Source organism: Carettochelys insculpta, chromosome 1 (assembly GCF_033958435.1).
Source record: "Carettochelys insculpta isolate YL-2023 chromosome 1, ASM3395843v1, whole genome shotgun sequence".
NCBI classification, from domain to species: Eukaryota; Metazoa; Chordata; order Testudines; family Carettochelyidae; genus Carettochelys; species Carettochelys insculpta.
Genome location: NC_134137.1, coordinates 323,584,507 through 323,611,381, shown reverse-complemented (window position 1 = coordinate 323,611,381; position 26,875 = coordinate 323,584,507). Strand labels below are relative to the sequence as shown.

General features: G+C 42.5%; 1 protein-coding gene across 3 annotated transcripts in view; it reads right to left on the bottom strand.

Annotated features, from left to right (window-relative positions):
- Nucleotides 1-10,606: 10,606 nt before the first annotated feature.
- Nucleotides 10,607-26,875, bottom strand: part of GXYLT1 (glucoside xylosyltransferase 1) — a 57,670-nt gene continuing 41,401 nt past the window's right edge. For all 3 annotated transcript variants that reach the window (XM_074984075.1, XM_074984076.1, XM_074984077.1), the window contains 3 exons: nucleotides 16,884-17,007; nucleotides 16,353-16,525; nucleotides 10,607-11,708 (listed from right to left, as the gene is read on the bottom strand). In XM_074984075.1, coding sequence (XP_074840176.1) covers nucleotides 11,547-11,708; nucleotides 16,353-16,525; nucleotides 16,884-17,007 — 459 coding nt within the window. In that variant the 3' untranslated portion in view covers nucleotides 10,607-11,546. The remainder of the gene's footprint in view (nucleotides 11,709-16,352; nucleotides 16,526-16,883; nucleotides 17,008-26,875) is intronic.

The following is a 26,875-nucleotide window of genomic DNA, read 5'->3' as shown; positions in this document are numbered from 1 at the left end:
TTGACTTGGGGAAACCCCCATTTGTGGAATACGTGCTGGAGCAGGTTGGAGCAGATCTGCCACTCGTGCGTGAACGTAAAGTGCCTGCTTAGTTGGTCCTCCTTCACATTGTGGACACCGGGTAAGTATGAAGCTTTTAGCGTTATCTTGTTGGCAATGCACCAGTTCCACAACCGGACTGCTTCTGCGCATAGTGCTCGGGATCGGGCCCCTCCTTGTGGACTGATGTAAAACATGGTGGAGGTGTTGTCAGTATTGATCCCGACTACTTTGCCGTGCAGGTACTTCTGAAAGCGTCTGCACGCATTGAACACTGCTCTGAGTACTAGTACGTTGATGTGCAGTGTCTGTTCCATGGGAGACCACAGCCCTTGGGTTACTTTGCTGCCAATGTGTGCTCCCCGTCCTATGTGGAAGGCGTCTGTTGTAAGAAAAATTGTGATTTGTGGCTGGTAGAAGGGCATCCCTACTAGCATGTTCTTGGGATCTGCCCACCATGCCAGCGATTTTCGCACCTCCATCAGGGGCCATACTACCCTGTGTGTGGTATGGACTAACGGACTGTAAACGCTCGCCAACCAGTGCTGCAGGCTTCGCATGTGTAGCCTGGCATTCTGTACCATGAACATGGCTGCCGCCATGTGCCCCAACAGTTGCAGACATGTTAGGATTGGCACCGTGGGGCTGTACATCATAACTTGTACCAGGGACTGGATCGTGTGGAAACGGGCATCGGGTAGGTATACTCTTGCTGTAATAGAATCTATGCGTGCCCCTATGAATTCTATATCTTCCGTGGGCTCGGTCTTTCATTTTCCGAGGTTGATAACCAGGCCCAACGAGGTGAATGTGCTCGCGGTGACGTGTATCATGCGTAGGACCTCTGCTTTCGAGACCCCTTTTAGTAGGCAGTCATCCAGATATGGAAAAATGAACACACCCTGCCTGTGCAGGTACGCTGATACCACTGCCAGGGTTTTGGTAAAAACTCTGGGCGCTGAAGAAAGACCGAACGGAAGGACTCTGTATTGAAAATGCTCTTCGCCAACCTTGAAACGAAGGAAACGTCTGTGTGCCAGGTGGATCGTTATATGAAAATAGGCGTCCTGTAAGTCGAGGGCTGCAAACCAATCTCCATCGTCCAGTGCTGTAACTATGGAGGCAATTGTAGTCATCCGAAAGCGCTGTTTGCGCAAATACCGGTTGAGGGCCCGTAAGTCCAAAATTGGCCTCCAGCTTCCTGTTTTCTTCTCTGTTAGGAAGTATCATGAGTAGAATCCCTTCCCTTGGAATTGTTCCGGTGCTCTCTCTACCGCCCCTATGAACATGAGATGATTCACCTCCTGTTTTAGCCTGGTCTCGTGGGAAAGGTTCATGAGAGAGGACTGGGTGGGAGGTTTCAGTGGCGGGAGTGATTGGAAGGAGATCGCATAACCCGTGGCTATGATTTCCAGTACCCATTTGTCTGTCGTGATGTTTTGCCATTGGGAATAAAATGGTTTGAGGCGATGATGGAACATGTGTTGAGAGTGGCATTGGGAGATGGTCTTGATATTGCAGTCCTCGACATAGCTGTCAAACTTGCTGTCTTGGGGCTTGCCCCAAGGTTGTGCGACTTTGTTGAGGACGTCGCCTGGGGGCCCTATACTGCTGCTGCTGATGGTGGCGCCCATGGTTGTAGCTTCGTTGATATTGTGCACGCTGTGGTTGATAGGTGTAGCGCCTTTGCTGGGCATAGAACTTTTTCCTCCTGTATGGGGAGGTATATATACCCATGGTCCTAAGTGTGGCCCTCGAGTCCCTGCTGGAGTGTAGGACCGAATTGGTTGATTCTGCAAATAGTTTTTGCTTATCAAATGGAAGGTCCACAATTTTTGTTTGTAGATCACTGGGAATGCTGGACGTCTGGAGCCAGGATTCCCTGCACATGACTACTGCTGTGGCCGTTGAGCATGCCGCTGTGTCCACCACGTCCAGGGCGATTTGAACTCCTGCTCACGAGGCTGCATAGCCCTCCTGAACAATTGCCTTCAGCACTGGTTTCTTATCCTTTGGGAGGAAGTCCATAAGAGGGGTCAGTCTGGAGTAACTGTCGAAATTGTGGTTGGACAGGTGCGCCGCATAGTTCGCCGTTCTTAGTAATAAGGTAGAGGAGGAGTAGACCTTTTTGCCAAACAGGTCTAATCTCCTCGCATCCTTGTCCAATCCTCCTGATTTATATTGGGGTGTCTTAGACTTATGCTGTGATGATTCGACCACCAAAGAATTTGGTTGTGGGTGACTAAACAGGAATTCCATTCCTTTGGCTGGAACAAAGTATTTCTTATCCACCCTTTTATTTGTAGGCGGGATGGAGGCTGGGATCTGCCATATGTTGGTGGCTGATTCCATAATGGCTTCGTCTAGCAGAATGGCTATTTTGAATGGAGCCGGGGGTCTCAGATTTTTCAGGAGTTTATGATATTTCTCCTGCACCTCCGCTATTCGAATGTCCTGTGTGAATGCTACTCTCTTGAACAGCTCCTGAAATTGCTTAAGGTCGTCCAAAGAAGAGATGTCCCTGGGGACACCCGCCTCATCTGGAGAGGACGAGGAGGCGCCGCTGCGGTATACCTCCTCTAATTCTTCTGACCCTTGAGTTTGTTGGTATACCCGCTCTTTTGCGGGTTGTGAAGGAAGGTCCCTGGACTCTGGACCAGTGTCTGTCTGGGGAAGCTGTGTTCCTCCCACGGAGTGGGACTGTATGAGGGGGTGTCGGCGGGGTGTGGGTGGGGATCTGCCCCTGGACCTGGACCCCTGATGCCGGTGTTCAGTATGATAAGGGCAGCCATGGCAACATGGGCAAGGGCCCAGAGACGGAGATCTGGACCACAATCGGGATGTGTACATATGGTGTCTGGAAGAGCGTGATTTCCGTGACGACATTGAAAATGGAGGAGATGATCTGTGATAGTATTTGTAGGGGCCCACGCTGGAAAATGGTGACGGCTGTCTGAGCCATGGTGATGGTGGCTGAAGGAACAGGTAGGGAGGTCTGAAACAGGCCATTGTAGTGGCTGCCTGGCGCGGCGTGTGTACCTTGGGGTGGGGGGGCAGTGCTGGGCGATAACGGCAGCGCAATGACGTCCGGAGCCGGACGGCTGTGCCGGGTTTTTGTCTTTGCCTTCCCCCCCCCTCCGCGGAGCAGGCGACGCTCCCTCTGGTGCCAGGGACCTCGGCGCCGCTGTCGGTGCCGCGCTTGGTGCTGCTGCATGTGGTGCCACGCGGATAGGTTCCTCCGTCACTCTTTGGCCCCGTTCCGCGTGCCCCTCCTCCCGTGCCATCGGTGCCGCAAGGGGCGGTGCCACGTGAGTCTGCGCCGCTGGCTCCGGTGCTTGCTGCGTTGGCGCCTGTGGTGTCCTCGGTGCTGACTGCTGATCAGTCGGAGGCCCAAGCACGCTCCTATGCGCTGCTGTACCCCCGCTATGAGCAGCCAGGGGGTCAGGGCCCTGTGTTTCACTCATCCTGCTCGCTGGTGTTACCGGCAAGGATCGAGCTGGAGACAGCTTCTTTTTCTTTTGCACCGAGGAGGTTAGGGAGGCTGCCTTCCTCTTGTGCACTCCCGAGGGCCCCTCTTTCTGGGGCTTCTCCGGTGGTTCAGGCTGGAGGGCCTTATTAAGCAGGATAATTTTTAGTCTCATTTCCCTGTCTTTCCTGGCCCTGGCTGTAAGCCTAGTGCAATGAGAGCACTTCTGAGTAACGTGAGCCTCTCCAAGACAATGAATGCACTCGCTATGCCCGTCTGAGGCAGGCATGGTCTCACGGCATGATGCACACCTCTTAAAGCCCTGCGAAAACATCTCTGCCGCGGCCTGTAAGTCTTTAAATGTTAATAGAGTACTTATCGGCTAATGAAGTCTTTACCCAAATAACGTTCACGGCCTCCAGGGGTAGCGGACCGCCAAAGGCAGCCGCCTGCGTCCGCTCTTCTCCCCTTTGTTCCTCCCTTCTTCTTCTTCTTCTTTTTTTTTTTTAGCACAACGGTTTGAACAGTGAGAACATGACTAACTACTAACAACTAATAACTATCAAAAACAATAACCACAGTTTCTCCTTTTTTTTTTTTTGGTCTCAGGCGTTGGAGCCGGAGCAAATTCCATCTGCAGCCGCTGGCGATCGAGAAGGAACTGGCGGGGACCGGATCGCGCACGTGGCCGAGCATGCGCGGAGGAGCGGCGCACATCGGTGCATGCGCGACCCGATGGACACTGCTAGAAGTTTCTGATCTGCGGTGCCGGGGCGAGCCCGACACCTACGGTGGAGCACCCACAGGGACCACTCGGAGAAGAACCAGTTAGTTCTTCCATTCTCCAAATGACACCATTTGCTGTCTTTCTTTAGACTTATGGAACTTCTCATGTAGCACATACCAGAAATTCTGCATATTCTGTGTTACTGGGAGGCACTCATCGCCTGTGAATATATCTTCATTTGAGGCTATTAATACTTTCACTTTTGAGTCTATGTCGTCTTTCTTTCTCTCTGTGGCAAACATCCTCTTAATAAGACCAAACACTTCTCACATGTATAAGCCGAAAATTGGTTGCTTGATTACAAGTACTACCACAAACACTTCTTTAAAATAATTTTCTCTTTGGTAGTGTGCACTGTCCCAATACTAGAATTCTTCTTATATTATAGCCTTTCACAGACACTTTTGAGTCATTCACTTTCACATACTCATTTCTTTTCTTTACTTATCTATTACATTTACTGGTGCCTCACTGTGTGTAATTTATGCATATTTTAATTAGCCAATCCTTTGAGTTCTTAAACTTCATTATTGTGCTCAAGAATTCCTTGTCATTCAAAAATTGATTTTTGCACTCAATACATGCACTTTCCTGTTCTTTGCACATTTTAGCATAATGTTTGGGCCTAATGAAGTTTCTTCCTATTTTAATTCCCTATATTCATGCTAGTTGCCACATCACTGACATTGTTTCCTGCTTTCCATTTTCTATCCCTGGCTAATTTAGTTTTAATTAACTTTTCTCTTGCATTCACATGCCTTCTTACTTTCTGGTCCTTAAGTCTTTTATATGCCATGACAGGAGTGACTTACTAGTTTTAAGTATGCGACTAACACCTCTATTGTTTCCCTTCATTCGGTGCTGTCATCCTGGCCCTCGCTCATATAACTTTTTTTTTTTCTGGACGTGTAGCAATCCTCAAACCTTTTCATTATTTCTTTATTCCTATTACTCATTTTCCCCATCACTATGTGTATGGAATGCATTTCTGTGTATCAAGGGCTTCTATGCATACCACTGTTAGAGCAGAGCAATCTTTTGCTCACCATTGAGCTCATTTGCCCTTTTGACTTTCATAACATGTTTGAAATCTCTGTATGAACCATTTCTAGGCACATCCAGTACTTCCCCGATTCAGTGCTGGTGGAGGAGTCATGTGCAGTTAAATAGGCACAGTAGCAGCCATGACAATGTGATCTCTCACTCTGCCTTCTTCTGCTGGTGTCCCATAGTATCTTACTTATTAGCCGAGACATTTCAAGCTGAATCTTTACTATGAAAAGAAGTATTTATGGAAATGCAGTAAAAAAAAAAAAAACCAAACCAAAAAAAAAACTTCCTACTGTTGTGTAGCTGCAGCCTGTGACTGCCTCATCCTGGACTTTGTTTCTATCCCAGCAGGACCATCACAGAAAAAACGAAAGATTAAAAAAGTGTTTTCAGGGTGTGTGGCATCCGTACACTTTCTGGAGAACTTACTCTACAGCACAAAGGGAGCTGAGTTGACCTGCATGGAGCAGGTGTCCCTGAAGAAAGGTAGGCCTGCAACTAGGAGACTGACAACTGGAAAGGTGAGTAGAAAGAGGTGAGGCTGCCTAGATTTCTCTGTGCTGGCGGAGGGGACTGCAGCGAACAAAGATTCCTGCTGAGTCAGAGCCTGACCTGCTAAAGGAAATAGAGAATTCTCTTTTAGTAGAATCATCCAGCTGGTAGCTGCAGGGCCCCAGGTGTTGTGGAGGATTACCAGGAAGGGAACCTGGCACTGAGTGGCAGCAGGGATCATGCCCCTCACACTCACCATGGCAGTGGAAGCTGGAGCAACCCAGCAGCCTGCACCATTCCTCCACCCATCTCCAGGCCCACTGCAGTAGAACACACATTGTAGGGTAAAAATTCTTGAGGCAGGCCATGGTTTGTTCTAAGACACCCTATTCAATTCTTAAAGTATGGAGTAGGCCTATAATATAGAAACTCAGTTAGCATGAATGGAAGGATATCTTGCTGTGCCCTGTCTCCCTTACCTCTCTCATAAGACCCAGAGAACGACATCCCAGTTCGGCAGAAAGGGCCTTGGAGTCTGAAGGGAGGAATAGGTGCCTTATGAACTACATTCCAAGAAGCGGTCCTGCATGTGGAAACCAGTTAGTGCTGTATGCTATTAACGTCTTTTGCTTTAAATCTTTTAGATAAAACACCCCCAGATGCACCCGTGTTGGAGGTATCACTACATCCTCTATCCTATCTTGACATGAACTGGTCATTGTATACCTGTTTTGTTTAACATGTAGAGGAAACCACCTGTACTAGAGATAAGATGTTCTATAAGTTATGGGTGGGGATACTATATAAACATTTTAGATTATTGGCTTATTGTGCTCATTTTATCTTTCTGCTAGGACTTATCCAGGCGTGGGTGACACTTATGTCATAGTTTCCCCCCACCAATCAATAATTTATATAATCAATTGTAATCTATTGTCTGGCAGTGCTTCATTGAGTCCTGAAGGGTGAAGTGGCACTCCACCAGCACTGTGTGTAATAAACTCCTGCTTGCTTCACATGTGGTGTCCAGAATTTGTTCCAACACCCAAAGCGACTGTCAAGGAAGGAGTATGGCAGAAACGGATCTAGGGGTTATAGTGGACCACTAGTTAAGTATGAGTCAACACTGTTATGCTGCTGCAAAAAAAGCAAACATGATTCTGGGACGCATTAGCAGGTGTGCTGTGAATGAGACATGAGAAGTCATTCTTCTGCTCTACCTGGTGCCGGTTAGGCCTCAGTTGGAGTATTGTGTCCAGTTCTGGGCACCACATTTCAAGAGAGTTGTGGAGAAATTGGAAAGGGTCCAAAAAAGAGCAACAAGAATGATCAAAGGTCTAGAGAACATGACCTATGAAGAAAGGCTGAGAGAATTGGGCTTGTTTAGTTTGGAAAAAAGAAGAAGATTGAGAGAGGACATGATAGCGGTTTTCAGGTATTTAGAAGGGTGTCATAAGGAGGAGGGAGAAAACTTGTTCTCCTTGGCCTCTGAGGATAGAGCAAGAAGAAATGGGCTTAAACTGCAGCAAGGGCGATTTAGGCTGGACGTTAGGAAAGAGTTCCTATCTGTCATGGTGTCAAACACTGGAATAAATTGCCTAGGGAGGTTGCGGAATCTCCATCTCTGGAGATATTTAAGAACAGGTTAGATAAATGTCTATCAGGGATGGTCTAGACAGCACTTGGTCCTGCCATGGGGGTAGGCGGCTGGACTCGATCTCGCAAGGTCCCTTCCAGTCCTAGTATTCTATGATTCTATGATAATCACTTAGAGATCTGTTTCATTTAATTTCTTAGACTTCTTTTTAAATAGAATAAAAGGGAAATCTATATTTATTTCCTACAGGCAATCAGCCAAACAGCACCTGTTAATATCATCAGTAAACAACACACTTCTTAAATTGGAAGGCACAAGTCAAGTCGCAGATTAAATACTTATTGCTATACTCCTATGCATGCAACCTTACCAACATGCAGTCTGAGAAATTCTTAAGGAAGCATAAGATCCTCACCTCACATGAATAGCCGTTCATTCTTAGTATCCCCACAATGCATGTTTTGGTTATGTTATGGTTTGGTTTTGCAAGCAGAACCTTTTATAATTCATAGACCTTAGAGCTGAAACTGAAAAAGTCCCAAACAATGTAGGAGACAAACAAGTATACAGGAAGGTAATCAGGAAGTAGGAGTCCCACGAAAGCTCATCACCAAATAAAGCATTTTGTTAGTCTTTAAAGTGCTACATTTCTGCTGCCCCCCCTCCAATTTTTTTTTTTTTTTTTTTTTTTTGGAGGAAATAGGAGGGTTCACAAGCAGCACATGCTCCCTTTTAGCTACTTTTGAAAAAGTCACATTTTACACGAAGCCCAGGGGTTCATTCAGGTAGTCTTCACTTCATACACTGTTAAAGACTATCGCACAGAATGCAATTTTCAAAAATGTTAAAGCAAAATCCTTTTAATTAAAACAATGCTCTTGAGGCTGTCTATTCTATGACAAGCTTTAACTTCCAAATTCAGACATCTTTGTTTCCATTCTGTTCAGAAAGAATGAAAGGAATTTTTTAAATGATAAAGTTACTTGTGCTTTCTGCACTCTTCATCAATTTGTTTAAAAATGGCTCAAAGGATTCACCCAAACTCTCAAAAAAACAAAACGTCTAACATTTGTATAGAGATTAAGCATGGAAACAAAGGTCACAAGAGTAAATATTTCAACAAGTTATGAATGTGCAAAAGCAAAATGTTACAAATGAAAGTGTTTGTAAAGATAATCACACAGTATGATGAGCTGAAATAAAAACTGAAGACAGAGACTGATGCAAAACAAAGTTTATGTAAAAAAATAATGCATTGCACGCTTCAAGTTGCTCAACTTTACAATTGTATTCTCTGTCATATAGATTTAAAATTTAGAAAGTGTTCATAAGAAAAAACCATCTTTTTATGTCATAGAACATGGATACCATGTGTATGAACTAATTTCAATTGTAGAGAGAATTTTTATGGTATTTTACTATGCAAAATATAAGTAAATGCATAAAGAATTATTTTATTTTATTTCCACATTATTCTAAAAATAAAAATATATGGTATGGTAACCATTTGTTGATCTTACAATAGATGGTTAAGCAGAATTAACATGATTTGTCTGGCTCAGTAACACTTTTCTTTCATATGCAACACATGTATGTATAAAAGATGCTCTGTGAATAAACCCAGGGTGGTTTAGCTTCTGGCATCTGAATGTAATTAATTAATATAATCAAAGCTCCTAATTAAAAACAGCTCCACATTTGCCTAATAAGACTAGTGGTTGTGCACTGCCCTATGTGCAAGAGATTTTGGTTTCTCCTTCCTAGCCCCTCTCTTGCTCCCTGGGCCAGCAGGGGCTGGAAGTGAAACAATAGAGTATGCTTTTGTATTGCTAGGCAACTTGTTAGATCCAGTCATCCCCAGACAAAAAGATGAGATTATATGGGGCCTCTTGAAAGGTAGGGATGACAAGAAAGAGGAGCTCCCAGAAAAAGTCATCATATAACTACTTCAGCTCAATTAGAAGTATTTTCTAAATTCAGCTCAAGTATTACTTAACAGCATTTCATGCTATTAAGGTCTAATAGCAATAAAATATTGTAACCAATCGATTTTTTTCTTGCTTTTTTTTCCCCCAAAAGGAAATAGTTTATCTCCTGAAAGCAACAGAACAGGTTTCCTATTAACAAAAACATATAAGGACCTAATACAGTAAACCCTCGAGTTACATGGGAGCTGCATTTCTGCAACCCACTGCATAACTCAAATTTTCATGTAAATTGAGGGCGGACCCCGGGCTTGCAGGAGCTGGGAAACTGAACAGCCCAGCAGGACTGGTCAGTCTCCTGGCTCCCTGAGCGGCAGAGAGACAGGAACCAGTGGGCAGCCTGGTTCCTGTCTCCCCACTGCTTGCCTCTTGTGAGACCTGGGAAACTGACCAGCTGGTCAGGTTCCTGGGTCCTGCAAGTGGTAGGGAGCTGGAAATCAGGCAGCACCCTAGCGCCCAGCTCCCCTCCACTTGCAGGGAGGAGCAACTGAGTAGGGCAGCAGCCTCGTTCAGTTTCCTGGCTCCAGCCAGTGGACAGAAGCCAGGAACCAGGGGCAGCAGGACTGTTGCCCTGCTCAGTTACCCAGCAGTGCAAGCAGAGATGAGCTGGTAGCTAGGCTGCTGCCTAGCTCTCAGCTCCCCACCACTCCAGAGACTGGAAATCCGCTCCTGCCATGAGCAGCAGTCTGATTTGCGGCTGATGCTCTTGATAAGAGTGGTTTCTTGTCAGGGCAGCAGTTTTGTTAACCCAAGACACATGCAACCTGATTGCATGTATCTCAAGGGTTTACTGTACTTGTAATCCGTGTAGCTCCACTGGAATCAATGGAACCGTGTAAACACATATGCAACATTTTTGGGGTGGGAGGTCAGGTAGTATGTAATATATCCTCATGATTAATAGTTTTCACAGGAAACATGTCCTATGTGCACTTTGGTGAACCATTAAGAGCCTCACCCACAGTTTTCTACTGTATCATAGTGACAGAGAGATAGAATGCACACTACACACAGCTATCAAAACAAAAAAGCAGTCATGTAGCACATTAAAGACTAACAAAATAATTTATTAAGTGATGAGTTTTCATGGGACAGACCCACTTCTTCAGATCTATAGCCTGACCAGATTACTTATATTGCATCTGTTCTGGTCAGGCTACAGATCTGAAGAAGTTGGTCTGTCCCATGAAAGCTCATTGCCTAATATATTATTCTGTTTGTCTTTAAAGTGCTGTATGACTGCTTTTTAGTTCTACTGTATCACGTAATCATTCTTACTAATTAAATAGGAGAGGCAACACTCCATTATGTATTTCTGCTTTCAGAAAGCTCAGTGAAGTTGCAAAAGTCATTAAACATGATAAAAAGTAAAAAGCTCATATTGTCTCTTCATAAAAAATACAACTGGAGTGTTTCGGCAAGATGGCTGAATACCACATCTGTGATGAGGTTTGTATCTCAACAAAATAACAGTAACTACAGACAGGGAAAACTAATTCCTCTTTACGCTAATCATTAATTGCTTTGAAAACCTTGATTATTATGTGCAACTCACATCTAAAATAGAAAACGATTGTCAAAACAATATTTTGACATGTAGGAGATGAACATATATAAAGGCACACACTGATTGTCAACGGTTGCATCACATTTCTCTGAAAACAGAATAGCTTCTGCTCTTGTAAACAATTTTATTCTCACACTTCTAAAGTGAGGTTAGTGCTGACTCATTATTGCTACATTCACAGTTTAGCAGAATTATAGATAATGTATGAGGTACACTCTATCAATAGATCAATCTTCATTTGTGTTTTTCTCATTTCAGTATGATGGACAACTGAAGTAAGTAGAATAAAAAACTGACTAGAACAGCCAGTAACTCTAGTACTCACTAGTACCGGAAAGAAATTTACCAGTGATCAAAGGCTGAAAATATCTTTACAGGAAAGTATTTGTATTCTTCATAAGACAAACAGCTTCTTCATTTTATCTACACTGGCAAACATTTACCTGGGCACACTATGAATAGCTGATACAAGAATATTATTATTCTTAGATGAACTTCCTTCATACATTTTATATATTCTGTCTTCATTTGAATTCAATAGTTTTGTGAGTTTGTAGTAAAAATCAACTTCCCTTTGATCTTGTATCATAAATATATCTTATGCTTTTTGTTAGCTGCTTTATGAACACTTTGTATATTCTTCCACAATATGTATGCGTTGTCTTCTGTAGTTCCAGTTCTAGGGGCTGTAACAGGAAATTAACTAAGTCATCGCCAAAGGAATACTAGAGGGGAAGAAAATGAAAAATGGTATGAAGATCACGTATAAGAGCAATATTCCCTTTTTCAAAGCAGCAAAAAGTTTTCTGAAAGTCTCTTCTATCATTATTATGAAACACAAAAATAACTCCATAAATACGGTTATTTCATGTACTAAGACTAGTAAAAACTTCTCAGCTTCTTTTGATGACCACATGGAAAAGTAATCCCTCAAATATTGCTTAGCCAAAGTAGAAAATCAAAATACCAAGCCATACAAGCAAATTAAGAACAAGCTTTTAAGATCCAACGTAATTTGTGAGTTGTTCACACTATAGCACATTGCATCTGAGCTGAGGCTTGAAAAATGTGTAATCATCCCAGTCTAAATGCACTTCTTTAGAAAAAAACATTACAATCCTTATTGAGTTACAGTGAATCAATGGTGCAATGGGTAATCTATGGTACCAATAAAGATGGAACAACTTCATTAAATTGAATAAAAGTCAAGCATATATTGTGTTAAACATGACAGTAAGAAAAAACACAAGAATTAATTCAGTGTTATATTTTTATAAAAGATCTGAAACAAACTATTTGCAAAATCAACATTTCTAGGTAGAATAATTTTGCTAACCTTGAACCCCTCAGATCAGTATTGTTTTATATACTTTTTGCAGAATATTCATAAACCAAATGGGATCATAAATTAAAAGGAGGAAATATTTTTTTAACACTACTCAAAGGACACAAAGAATCTTACTTTTATAGGAACACATTTGCTTTCTTTGTAGTGATCCCCAAAAGTACTTTTCTTCATTTTTATATCCATATGACAACCTCTAATAAAGTACCATTAAAATATACTACTATTTTTGACGGTCATATGAAAGATAGTCTGCTACATTAAAATGTGTATCAATGCTACTTTTTACAATTCTTCAGTGAATATACTGATATAGTGATGAACACTTTATTGGAAGCCTCACTGCAAAATAAAAAGAATCCATTGTACTTAGAAGAAAACACTTGTATGTATTTAAAGTGATGAAAACAGTTACTAACCTTTCCGTAAGTGTTAGAGGTGTGTGGCTCATGGCCATTTCAATATAGGTGTGCATGTGTTGCATGCAGTCACCAGAAGACTTCTGCCCTTACTGGTACTTGTCAGGTCAGCTCTGGAGCAGCGTATGGGACAGTATATAGTCACCTTCCAAACCAAACCCTCCTAAGTTCTTTCCTGCTGTCAACTCTGACAGAGGTAGGATAATGTGGTGTGGTGTAGATATGAGCAACGGATCTCAAAGAAAAACAGTTACAGAAAGGTTTTTTTCTCACTTAAAGGTATTGGTCATGTCTATTCCAATATATGTGACCCCTAAGAAAACACTCAGGTGGTGGTGGCAGAATTCCTGTGTGACAAGAACTGGAAGACCACTGCACCAAAGACATTCATGACCAGCTCCACCTATCTTAAGGACCTTGTAAAGGAAATGCCATCATATCTTGATACAGGCATCACTAAAGGGCACTGAATTATCACTTGGGGAAAAGTAACCACTCTCTCTTGTGAAAAATGCCCTGATATGTACACTGACACCGCTTTCAGCTCCATAGGGTAGAGATCAAGACATGCATGTTGCACTACATAGATCCAACACTGCACGGTGGATTCACCCTCAACTTACTACACCTGCTAGCATGCCACATCACCCTGGCTAGACGAGATGATAATTCAAATGACTGCAACCAGCAGGTCCTCCTCATTACCATTCCTGTGGCCATTGTTTGGGACATCACGTCCACTATCACCTGGAGAGAGATACTGGCTATTGTTCTGCCCTCTTTAGCCAAATTCCTTGCCCTCAGTTGTGTGCTTCAGTCAGATGGCAGGAGGTATTTGAAATTCTGGACTGCTGACTAAAAATTAAAGTCACAATAGCTAAACAGAGTCTAGTAATTAGAAATTCTAAGCTGAGGGTTCCCTATACAGTAGACTTTCTTCCCCATGATGTCCAGCTTTTTTGCCGCTCTGTCCTTGCATGATGGAACCTGCTGTTCTTACCGTTATTCTTACTGGCCACTGCAACAATTAAGAAACCTGATGGAGAATGACTATGAAGGAATTTGTATCCTTTTGGGGGAACTAAATAATTCCTCTCTGCCTGCATGGCAGTGTCCTGAAGAGAGGCCGGGTCTGACACACTGCTTTTATGTGCTATTGAATGGCCTCATTCAGGGGCAAAGCAGTTCTTGCTTTCTCCAAATCAATCAGAATGTCCACCAATGCTGGGATTGACTCTGAAATTTCTTTCTAGAGATTACGGTTCTGAGCCACCCAACATGGGAGCTCTTGGTGGGCTCCGTAGTCATCCCCTGTTGTGGCTACAGCCATACCCACCACTGCTTCGTCTGGGGAGGATGATGAAATGGCCTGGACCCTTGCTGCTGCCTTGACTTCCTCCAGACTTCCAGGGTCCCTCTACCGGTGTGGTGTGACAGTCTGTGACCTCTGCCCCACAAATTCAGCCTCTTTCTGAAGGGGACATGCTCATCTCCCAAGGGTGTCAAAAGAGAGTCTCCCCATGGAAGCCCTTTACCACTTGCAGCTGTCAGGTCCTCAGTGGCCACTGAGGAGGCTCCCTGCCATTAGCCAGAACTCCGCCTTTACGGAACAAGCTCCTGGTCTCATTCATGGAATGTCTATGATCTACGCTGGATCGGGCTCCTTGGGGCGCACATGACTCCACCTGTGATTCCAAGCCAGGGGAGGCATTTCTATGCTTCTAGCACAGCACTATGCCCTGTGATGCCGAGCGGCCTTGTCTTCATGGGCAATGGTGTCTCTAAGGAGAGCAGCGCTGCAGCAAATAACAGTGCTCCCATGGGGAGCATTGCTGTGATGGACAGCAGTGCTGAGATCAGGAGTGATGCCATGGCAGGGAATGGCAAGGAAACTGGGACTGGATCCTGAAGAAAGACCTGCATGGATGCAGGCTGCATGTCACTGTGGTGAGTGTGCTATGGGTGCTGAGTCTCCCAGTGATTCACAAGATGGAGTTCGGTCTTTACCATCATTGCAGGCCTGCCCTCTTGAGGCCAGAACCTGCCATGCCTGGTTTAATCCCTACAGGGCTTGGCTCAACGACCGTGGTATCATTGGTGCTGCCAGAATCACGTCCCCTTCTTAGCTTGCATCCTAAGTGAGAAGACTCTTAGTGGTAGACTCAACCATCCCCTGGCAGGCCAGAGTCAACCATGCCAGTTGATTTGTCTTTGATTAAGAATGGTCCACCACAGATCACACTCTTTCAATAGCAACAAAGGGTCCTGTGGCACCTTATAGACTAACAGAAAAGTTTTGAGCATGAGCTTTCATGAGCACAGACTCACTCATCTGATGAAGTGAGTCTGTGCTCATGAAAGCTCATGCTCAAAACTTTTCTGTTAGTCCATAAGGTGCCACAGGACCCTTTGTTGCTGTTACAGACCCAGACTAACATGGCTACCCCTCCGATACTCTCTCAATAGTCTCTCTCAAGAGGGAATGTCCCTGATCAGACTTCTCTGACAGTGCCAGGTAGTCAGAGCCACCTTCTTGGGCATTGGAGAATCATGCTGGGAAACCCAAGCCATGCTGTGTGTTCTGAATAGATACTGGCACACTCCCAGTAGAGGAGATGCTTGATACTAGGTCTAGTTGCTGCTCTGCAGAAGGATGGAATGCTACCTTCGTAACTGGGAACTTCAGTCAATTAGCTCTCTCTCTTTTTGTCCCTGGTCTGAAGTTCCTACAGATTTGGTACTTACCTTGAATCTGAGCCTCTTCAAAGCACTTTAAACAGTTCTCACAAGTGTACCTAACCGACATGAGCTTGCAGCATGCCACCCACTGTCTGAAAGCCTGGAACTGAGGCACGCCCCACGACCGGAGTGGGAGAGCCTCACAGGATGGGTGTTTACCAACTTTTATCTATTATCACTGTACCTATGCTAAGAAACTATTTACACTAATCTAAAATCTATTTACAGGAAGAACACTATTCTGGAAACGACTTGCTAAGTAAGGGATAGAAGTATTCCAACCATAACCAGGGACAGAAAAAAGATGCTGAGTAGGGGGCCGGTGAACAGGTGCCTATATGCTGTCCCACACAGGTGCTACACTCCAAGGGGCACCAGAGCTGAATCGATGGATACCACTAAGAGAAAGTTTTCCAGGGATGGTGCACATGATATGTGAGCATAAACTGGGATGGACATGAGCAAGTACTCAAAGAACCATATGAATGTACTGAACATACAAAACAGATCACAGTATGATAAAATAATATTTTTTCCATATTGTGCTTAACTGTTTCAAGACCCATGACGAGATCCTTTAAAAGGCATACCGCAGTTTCAGAATAAAACCTAAAATGTTAGCTTCAAAATAGAATGAACAATTCTGTTTATATTTTGTCATAAAACGAAATCTGAAGTCCAGATGAAATGCAAACTGTTTAAAGGGTGTTACTGCGTTAATTACGTGGTATTGATAAAGGTGAGACATCATAATAATAAAAAGAAAAGTGCCAATGTCCTAATCATCTTTAAGTGTTAACAGATGAAACATTTTACAAATTATTGTACACAACATACGGATGACTATAGTATATACTGTTACTTACTCTCTTTATTGATTCATATATAGCCCTAAAAGTTGGTTGTTTATCATCATGGTAAACACCTCTGTTTCCATGAAGAATAAATATTCCTTCTTCTTCAGCTTCCTTACAATTGCTTCCATAAATGCAGTGGTCAGGTCGGTAATTCCATTGGCAGGGAAACACAAAAAGACTCTCTGTTCAGAAAAATACACAGTACATAGTTCACAGCAAAACTCTTTGGGAGAGAAGAATTTATCCGTAGTTTTAGTGGTAAAATAACATCTTTCAGAGACAGTGTTCAAGTATTTATATAAAATTATATTTGCAATAATTAGGTGACATCAATACAACTGAAAACTATTTTGTACCAAACAGTCTCTCAAAACCAACACAAAGAACATTTTTAAAAGCAATAAACAAAATGTTATCTGGCACATATCCCGTGAAAATTCTGAAAAGAATAAATTTTCTGGATTTAGAATCTCAACACAAGATTAAGATTTACAGTAGTAGTGCAAAGCAGTATCAAAGTTAAGGAGAAGAGAGACATACCTGGGTTATGAAAAAACATAATATTCAATAGATCTTGATCACCCCATGTTATGTTTAATTTATATTTTTTAAGCAGTGGCATAAGAATTTCTCCCCATTGTAGCTGAGCAGTTGTCATGTCATTCTATTTTTAAAAAAAAATTAAGAAAAACAGAAAAATATAAAAAGAGAAATCAAAGAATCCCAGTAAAATCAAATTATATTCACACTTGACATTTCTTAGATTGTCTTATTTCTGTTGAAAATATCGTTGTTCAACTGAAAATTTGTTCATCGGCTTTTCAGAATTACCACATGAAATAATATTTTTTTCTATTTGTGACCATGAATTATTTCCCCTAGAAAGTGCCTTACACACTAACAATGCCAAGAAACAAAAAATATTCTTTGCTATGGATTAGTGGACTCTCATATGAAATGTATTCTAGCAAGAAATTCTGCACAAGGCTCTCCTCAAAACTTAGTATTAAATTGAGGCTGCAGCCTTCTTTGACATAAATGCAGCAGACATAGATCAGAAACCAGGTTTTGAACCAGTCCTGAGGCTGCCAGATATGAAAGAGTTTACTGTATATGGCTCAGTTACAACAGCCTTTCTAATGACACACTGATTTCAAGTTTGAAGTAATCTTTGATTACACACCAAGAACTGAATTTAAATGGGGAGAAAGATATAGTCAAATTCCTGCCAGTTAAATTTCAGCATAAGAATATGACTACCAAATGTAATATCACGCATACGAATATTCAATCAAATGATGGACAGTACCAAACGTACTCAGTAATTAGCTACTGCAGGAGTTTCCAAATTTTTCTGTTTCAGCCACTCATTGGGGATAGATAACACCATGTCCTCATGCAGTTATCACAGTCCTTTTTTTTCCTTTACTGTTCATTTACTCTTAGTCTTCCATTGGGTCTGTTTATTTTTCCCCATGTATTTTTATTTCCCTCAACTCCCATTGTTTCTGGAGCGCTTCCATTTATTTTGCTGATTTTTTTCCTTCCCCGCTCACTCTCAGCAGCTCTGTTACTCTAACCTGAAGCCCTACTCATCAGAACATTGTATGATGCTGAGGGTAGCTCGCTCACTGATGCTGCCCCCCATATGAGTTGATGGACATGGGTGCAGAGAAGAGAAGAGAAACTTTGAATACAGATTGCCTGCACACTGAGTCTGAGTACTTTTAAGATGCTCACACAGTACCGAACCAGAGCAAGAACAAAGCTGGTGACTTTCAAGGAGTAAGCTGCATCCTTATGAGCACACTTGCAATGAGTATTAGTCCTATCCCTTTCCCCAGGCACACAATGGCCCAGCCTCCAACTTAAGATATACCTATCTACAACCTTTTTGCCTATAGTAGAGGGTTCTTGTTCTCTAAATATGACATTGAGCATTCCTGCAAAACTCCAAGACCTTGGATCTTTGATCATACTGGTAAAACAGGCATCCCAGCTCAGCAAAAAATGTTCAGGGACCTATGTTTAAAAAACTGTGAAACAAACTTAAAAACAAACTCAAAACCTACTACATTCTTAAACAATTAAAAAACAAAAAGTTGCAGACAGGCTATCTAAAGGTATGGTGTAAAAAGTTGGTACATGAGAAAACCCTATGTTTGTGCAGGAACATATCCTTTTCTTAAATAGCTGAGACCGAAAAAGGTGGAACAGACCATTTCTGGACAGATAGTTGACTGAATGATGGACATATTATGACACCAGGTCTCAAAAAGGCAAAAAAGAATGTATACACAAGAAGTGGTAGGAAAAAAACCCATAAGACATTCAGAATGTAAAGAGATTTTTTTCAGTCTCTAATTCACCCTCTCACCAATGCAAAATTATTACAGATTGTATATTTTTAGTGTAGTTTCAGTTGTTTCAGTCTGTGAAAATGGTATATGGGGATAAACATTGAGAGGTCAGAGGAACTGGGAGGATTAATAAAGGAAAAGAAATTTAACCAAAAAAAAGGAGGAGAACTAGCTGTCAGGAGATTAAGCTATTTTGGGCATGAGCACTATAAAAACAGATAGCATTCTATACAAAGAACAAAAATAAAGTAAACTCTTTCATATCCAGCATTCTATTATCTGAACTCAAATAACCAGCATTTTAACTATAAGTACATTTTAGTTACGTTTTCCATAAGTACAGTATAGTGAAAGTAAATACAAATAAATACAGCAAATACAAAATGTCTGCATCTTCATGTGCCGCTTCTTCCGGAAAAAGGGGAATGGTAATGAGTCATCTGGAAGCCCCTTCGTCCTCAAAATAAGGGTTTCCTTCTGGAAGATCCCTGCAGGCTGTGCGTCTGCAAGTGTATTTTGGAGTCCAGAAGAGCTTCTTCCAATCTCTGGCTCATGTGCACATATGCTAATGAAGCATGGGAAATTTACATCCATGCCTCATTAGCATATTCCAGACCACTCACTACCATGCCACTTCCAGAAGAAGTGGCACAGGAAAAGACAGCCTGTAAGTTTACAGTGTACAATATACTACTGTTGTTGGTAAATAAAGTACTCTGCATACATTTTTGTTTGTTTCTTAATATCTAATCTTGTTTTTCCTTAGTGTTATGCATTGCTAGGTATACTTCTCTATTTCCAGAATATCTGAATATCCAGCAATCTCCTGGTCCAGGGGCTGCCAGATATGGAAAGAGTTTACTGTATATGGGTTCAACCTCTCTAATCCAGGACGCTTGGGACCTGACCAGTGCTGAATGAGAGAATTTGTCAGACTATGGTAGGTCAATATTGTTTAGCAGCATTATCAACACTTCCGCTGCTTACTGGGCTCTTAGAAGACATTTGGGAGTACATTACAGCAAAATAACAGAAAAAAAAAAACAAAAAAACAGAGCCAGGACTGGTAGCTGAAAACAAACTTTATAGGACTACAGGAAACGTGGCCACACCCATAATAAATGGTCGTCTGACTAGCTAAAAATCATGCCAGAGGACAGATGTTGCCAGTCAAGAGAATTCCACATGAGAGGTTTAACCTGTACCAATCTGCACAGAGAAATAGGGTGGAAAGGGATCTATAGGAACTTAACTTTTAAATTGTCAATAAAAAGGCAAACAGACAGCATGTTTACCCAAATTTTACTAATTGAAAGATCTTGCCAACATCCATAAGACAGAGAAATGGAAAGCTACCTAGAGACACAAGGGCAGGAAAAATTAAGATTCTATCCAGAAAAGTAATTTCAAACATACTCAAAAAGGGAGAAACACAGCAAACACTACATTGAGAAAATACCCTTGGATGACAGTGGACAATAAATTAAGAATTATGTTTGCATTCGCGTACAACAGCTTGAGTACGACTTCAGACAGAATACAGCAAGGAAGATGTCCTAGCTGATGTGGAACTGGGAGACAAACTTTGGGAAAAAAAGCTGCATGCAGCCCACGCTGTACCTTTTCCTTACTGAACTGCTTAAAAGGGGGCCCCAATGTTAGGGCTTTGAGCTCAGACATGCTCTTACCTGAGGTTATTGAACTTGAAACCTTTCAGAAAATGGCTGAGCAAAGAATTAGCAAAGATCAAGAGGTCCTCTGTGCCTGCATGGAGGGCAAAAATGTCAGCCCAGCAAACCATTACCGATGATGTGGGCAGCTCCTCCTGCTCGAGCTGGGAGAAGATAGTTCTATATAAACAGAATAGTGGTGAGCATCATGGAGGAATGATGTTGTGCCAACCAGAATAGAAAAGATCTCTCTTGGTAAAGTAGCAGCTCTGGTGAAGGGTCTCCTACTGCCATGGAAGACTTGCCCCACTTGGCTTGAGCAGGAAAGCTCCATCAGATCAAATCATTAAGCTTCTATGATGTGAGGTACAGTGATTTGAGGTATGGGTGCTGGAAGTGGCCATTATCCTGAACTGACAGGTAAAGGAAGAGCTTCATGGTGACTGGAGACTCCATAAATATTTCCAGAAGCAATGCATACCAGCGTTGGCAGGACCAGGCTGCAATTATTAATATCACTGAAATCCATTCCCTCCAAACCTGGAGGAGTACCTTGTATACCAGAGGAATGGGTGGGAACCATGATGGATAAAAATTGATACTTTAAAAAAAAAATCTGATTTTTTAAATTTAAATCAGATTAAAAAAAAAAAAAATCAAAATATTACAATTAAACCTCATCACAAACATGCTACACATACACTTATAGACTAATACAAATGAATTAATGGCTCTAGTCTGTCCAGTCTAATTACTAACTCTTTCTTCTTGGATGTTCTGGGCTTTCAATTTCTGAAGACAATTCCACAGCTAAATCAACACAAGGTAGCTCGCACCAACCTGTAGTGTAGACCCACCCAAATGGAGATTTGTCAGACTATACACTCATGGAATGGAGCCCATAGCAGCTATCAGCCTAAGTGTCATCTAACAGGATGACGGGCCTTGCAGAGCAAATACAGACCCCCCGAGTTCAAATTATGACCATTGGGATTTTTTTAAAAATGGAAGTTGTTAGTTTCAGGGCACAAATTTTACTCCTAGTTGTGGGACCTATAAGAAAATACTGCTTCCTGTCTCTGAGGCAATTGCTGATGCAAATTTCCATGAAACTGCTCCACAGAAGAGGGCATACATAATATATTAGTTTAAAAAAAGTGGCACTGAGATTAAAGTACAATTATGATCCTTTTCCAAACCTTTACAAAGTTAGTTGCTGCTTTTGTTATTGCCATACAACATGGTATTGCCATCATTGCACATCTCATTCCCTAGATAGGTAAAACGACACACAAGTTCTAGTTTTTCTTTGTCCATATTGATTGCAAGCTTCCAGTTGGCATGAAGATTGTCCACAGAAAGAATGGGAAGCTTTTCAAACTCAGGAGACTGAAAGCTAAAAGCAAGACCTCCATTACGGAGCTGCAATACACAGATGACAACATGGTTGCTATTCTCTCTCCTGACCCCCTTCAGACCATCTTAAAAGCATACGAGATATCTTGCCCTCACACTGAACGTCAAAAAGATGAAGGTGCTCCACCAACCCTCGCCAACAAGGCGATCTCATGCACCATCTACTGAAGTCAGTGGAGAGCTGCTGGAAAATGTGGAGCATTTCCCATATCTTGGAAGTTATCTTTTAACTGAAGTTGGCAATCCAGCACTGTCTGATCTGTGCCTGCCTGAGACAAAGGGTCATCTGTGCCAAGAAAAAGCTCCTTGTATACTGTACAGTGGTTATTCCAAAGCTAGTGCACACATGGGAAACCTGGACAATATACAAGCATCATTTGAAGGCACTCCACCAATATCATCAATGCTGCCTCAGAAGAATTCAAAATATCTCTTGGGAGCACAGCTGCACAAACACTAGCATCCTGGAAGAGTCAAACATGATCAGCACAGAAGCTATTATCATTTACCAACAACTTCATTGGACAGGTCACCTGGTTCAGATGTCTGATTAGCGTCTCCCAAAACAAATTCTCTTTTCTGAGTTGAAGGAAGGACAGAGGAGCGTTGGGGGCCAGCGGAAGCGATATAAGGACATGCTGAAGTCACACATGAAGAAATGCAGCATCTGTGTCAACACTGGTGAGAACCTTGCCCAGGACTGTCCCCAGTGGGCAGTGATAATCTGTGGGAGTGGCACAATTTGACAGGTCCCACTGCAATGCAAACGAGGAGAGGTGGAGAAAAAAGAACAGCAAAAGCTGCCCTGCGCCACTCCAACAGCTACCAACAGCTGCCTCTTCTCTTCTAAGACCCATGGCTCCAGAACAGAGCTAATCAGCCACCAACAGATGCACAAATAGGAAGGTGACATGAAGATGTCTTACTCGTTAATGAGTGACTACCAAGAGAGTTATTTGGGAGACACTAATGGCTATATAGTTGGTCTTCACTTACCAGTAAATAAAACAGGCTGTTTTACCAACGTAGAAAGCTTGGTTCCGGAAGGTGGGCAATGGTTGTAAATTTTGTTGGATTTAACCAAGTTGTTGTATTGTTAAAGTGTTTCAGAACAAATAGGGTCGTACTAAAAATTGGCTCACCTCCACCCAGGAAAGCAAAAAAGGGACACACAACTTTTAGTTTTTTCATGCTGCATTGGTGGTTTCAGTACACAGATATGCTAGTAAAAATAAATTTAGCTTAGCTAATACTTATGACTTGTTTAATTAGCTAACGAGATTTAGAATCTATCACTCACGTATACAATAAAAAAATTGCAATAAGAGAAATCTAGAGCTGCCAGTTGCCATCGAGTGGTATTTTCTTGTTTTATAGTACATAACACATTTCCATTATTACGAACATCATGGCCACAGACCATAACAGTGATGGCATAAGTCTATTCCCTATTTTACCTTATCATGGCTCACCTTCCCCAATGGAACCCACAAACTTGTGTCTACGCTAGCAAGATCTTTGGAAAACTCAGCCCTTTTTTGAAAGAACATGTGGATCGTCTACACACAAAATGCACTCCTTTGATCTAAAACTGAAAGAATGTGGCTCTTCTTCCAGAAGCCCTCTTCTGCTCCCAGATCAGGAAGAGCACCTCCTTTTGAAAGCTTCTTTTGGGGATTAAAAAAAAGCGTGTGTAGACACTTCACGGGCACTTTTTCAAAAGAGCAGACCTCATGGCGCCAACTTTCTTGATCTCTGCCCCATACTTTTGAAAGAGCAGGGGTTATGTGAATGCCCTCTAGTGAAAGAGGATCAATCTTTTGATCTGTTTTTTTGTGTGTGGACATGCCCTTTCGAAATAATTTTTTGGAAGAGATCTTCCAGAAGAACTTTTGAAAGACTGCTGTAGGGTAAACATAGCCTTGTTGTTTTCTCAAAGAACAGAAGTGTCAGTGAGTTCAAAAGGACTTGCTCCAAAAGTACAGTCAGACCTATCTTTTTTGATACCCTGATTTAAATTAATTATTTATTGATTTTTGGTGGTTTAAATTGCCTTAATTTAAATCTATCCACCCTGCCACTCAGCTTCCAATTACATAGTCATATCCTATTTTTTTCCTGCAGAGCCTCTTTCTTAGAGAGTGCAGGTTTGATTGGTATACAATTTGGGGCATGGGACCACACAATGAATGATGAAGGTAAGTAAATACTGCCTCCTTCACTGAGCTCTAGACACTGTTTGCGCAAATTAGCTGGAAACTTGCAGAAAAGAAAGCAAGCAAACACAGGCAAAGTTGGGGTGGCACCCTTAACTTTGTCATTACCCACCTAATGCTGCTCTATGCAAACTCTCTTTCAGAGCAGTTTATTGCATTGACTATATGGAGCGACTAAAACTTAGCTAAGCCTCCAAATGTTATTGTGTCCTCCAAGGTCAATTCATTACTATTTCCTCCCTAATTACCATAACTTATCATTCCCTCCCCCCACGTGTGATGAGACATACAAACCTGACATCAGGGAACAAGAGGTTAAGGGATTTGGGGTCCCCGCTAATCCCACCCTGCCACACCTGCAAGCAAACACTCCACCTAGTGGAAGAATTAAAAAGAAAGAAACAGCTCATATGGGTGGCAGAGCTGGAAGTGAGCAGACCTGAAGTCCACAATTCCAGAAATGCAGAGCAGAGGGAAACCTAAAATCTTTGACACAGTTGCTCAAAGAGAACAGAGGGAATTTTCTCCTTCTCCAGCACCTGTGGACCCTGGACTTCATTAACCCACTCTTACTTATTTGATTTGGACTTCTCCCACCAGGGGAAAACTTTGGACTAAGCTGACCCAGGGTGGAGGTCTGGCAGGAGGAAGAAACAAAAGGAAGTGACTCAGGAAGAGCCTTGGTTGCCAGATTATTGGTAGTGCAAAGGGCCCTAGATTGGAGCCCAGGGGAGTGGGAGGACCCCTGACAATCTCACATTGCAGCCTTGACCAAACCTTGAGTGAGGATCATGACAGCCCATGACACTTAGATTTGTAATGTAATATTGTATAAGGATAACTATACTTCTAGATCCTGAAGTCTTACAGTAACAGAATTCTCATTGATTATTTTGACAATATTTGTCTTGGCCATCAACTTGGCTAATACCAGCTAACCAGAAATAGCCTCCTCATACTCTCCTCCATCTTTTTTTTCCTCTCAGGAGTCTTCACTCCTCCTCACAGTTAGTATTCCAACTGCTACGTCTTTCCTTTGCCCCATACATTGTATCTGATAGCTTTACAAATGTACTATGGTCATTTAATAGAAGATATACCCTCAGTATTTCCCTTAATTAAACAGGTAGATGTTTTATAGAAAGATGTGACAAATGGCCAACAGTGAATATGCAAATCAACTTTAAGATTGCAGTTTAAAACAGTCCCTGAACTCCAGTAAAATAGACTGACTAACTTTTTGGTAACTACCGAAGAAAGGTCAGAGTTTGAGTATTTTAATGCATTTAGCTGTCCTTCATAGACAAAGGTACACTCATCCCTTGCTGTACAAGCACAATTGGTTCCTAACTTTTTGCTCGTAGATGAAAACTTGTAACAGGGACACTAAATTCCCATTAAAATACATGTAAAAGCCTCTGATTTGTTCCAAGTGCTTGGAGTGGCAGCAGGTGGTGCTGCTTTTGAAAGATAAGTGAACCTAGGGTTGGGAGGGGGTTAGAGGCTGGGGGCAGTTTGGGGCCATGAGCAGGAGGGAGGGTTAAAACCTGCAGGTGGCTCAGGTGGAGGAGGTGGTGGCTTGGTCCTCCTGGCTGCAGCAGAGGTACATGGGCAGGTGTGGGGGAGCTGGAGGGTTTGGAACGGGATGGGGTGGGTGTTGGGAGAGGGCTGGGGGGGTTGGGCGGGGAGCTGTGGGCATGGGGAATGTTGGGACTGGGCAGGTGGGGTGTGCAGAGAGTTGCCACAGGGGGAGTGTTGGGAGCAGACCCTGTGGGTCTCTCCGACCCCCTGGCCAGGGACCCCGTGGCAGCAGCTGAGTCAGCCATGGGGCTGTGGGTGTCCTTGCCCCCTGGCCAGGGGCCCTGCAGCCAGCTCAGCTCCAGCCACAGGGCTGCAGGTCTCCCTGCTCCCTGGCCAGGGACCCCACGGCTGGAGCTGAGACAGCCACAGGGCTGCAGGTCTCCCCTTGTATAAGCGGGGGAAGTTCACGCGCATAAGGAACAATGGTAAGTATATGTGTCCCTCATTTTAGCAAGTACTCATAAGTACTCATTAAACGAGGGATGAGTATACAAAATATCAGTGCTCAAGAAATGTAGATGTTTAATACAGATGATTTATGTGTACATTAAGTCAAATGTTCAAGTCAATGAGAGTTTTTGACTCAATAAGGAGACAAGATTTGGCTTTCTGTTCCTACTTAACAAGGAGAACACTGAAAATAGAATATTCTTTTATTTGTGGCACTTGATATAGCACTTTTAATCTGAAGGATTTAAAGATTTTTGTAAAGGTGGATCAGAATCCTCTCTTTGTGATTACCATCAGACAAGGTGGGTAGTTTAGGGACAGAAAGGTAAAGCGACTAATCCGTGGTAACACTGCACTTTAATGACATAACTTGATCTTCCTGACACCCAGCCCCAAGTTCTATTCCATGGGCAATAAAATACCTTGGAAAACATTAAAAAAAATTAAATTCCCACTACTTCCACTGTGCTAGCAAAATGGACTCATCCATTAACCCATCAACCCTCTTTTAAAAACAGGAGAAACAAAATTCTGGCACAAACAATGTCCACAAGAAACTAACAATTGGGCTGAAGTCTTAATTTTTGAAAGCAGTTGTTTTCAGTGCAAATGCGCTCCACAACTGTAACTGTCAATTTCTGTACTGGTACAACCGGCTACAATACAAAAGCCAAGCTGAAAAAACAAATAAGTCATTTTAATTATTTAGATGTTGTTGAAACAAATGAAGTGTTACTTAATTTACCAAGTTATCTTTTGAAAATAAAGATGAAAATGAAAGAACAATGTAGCATGTGTCACTAAAGGAGTCACAATGCTTTGTTAAAGAAAAAAGCAGT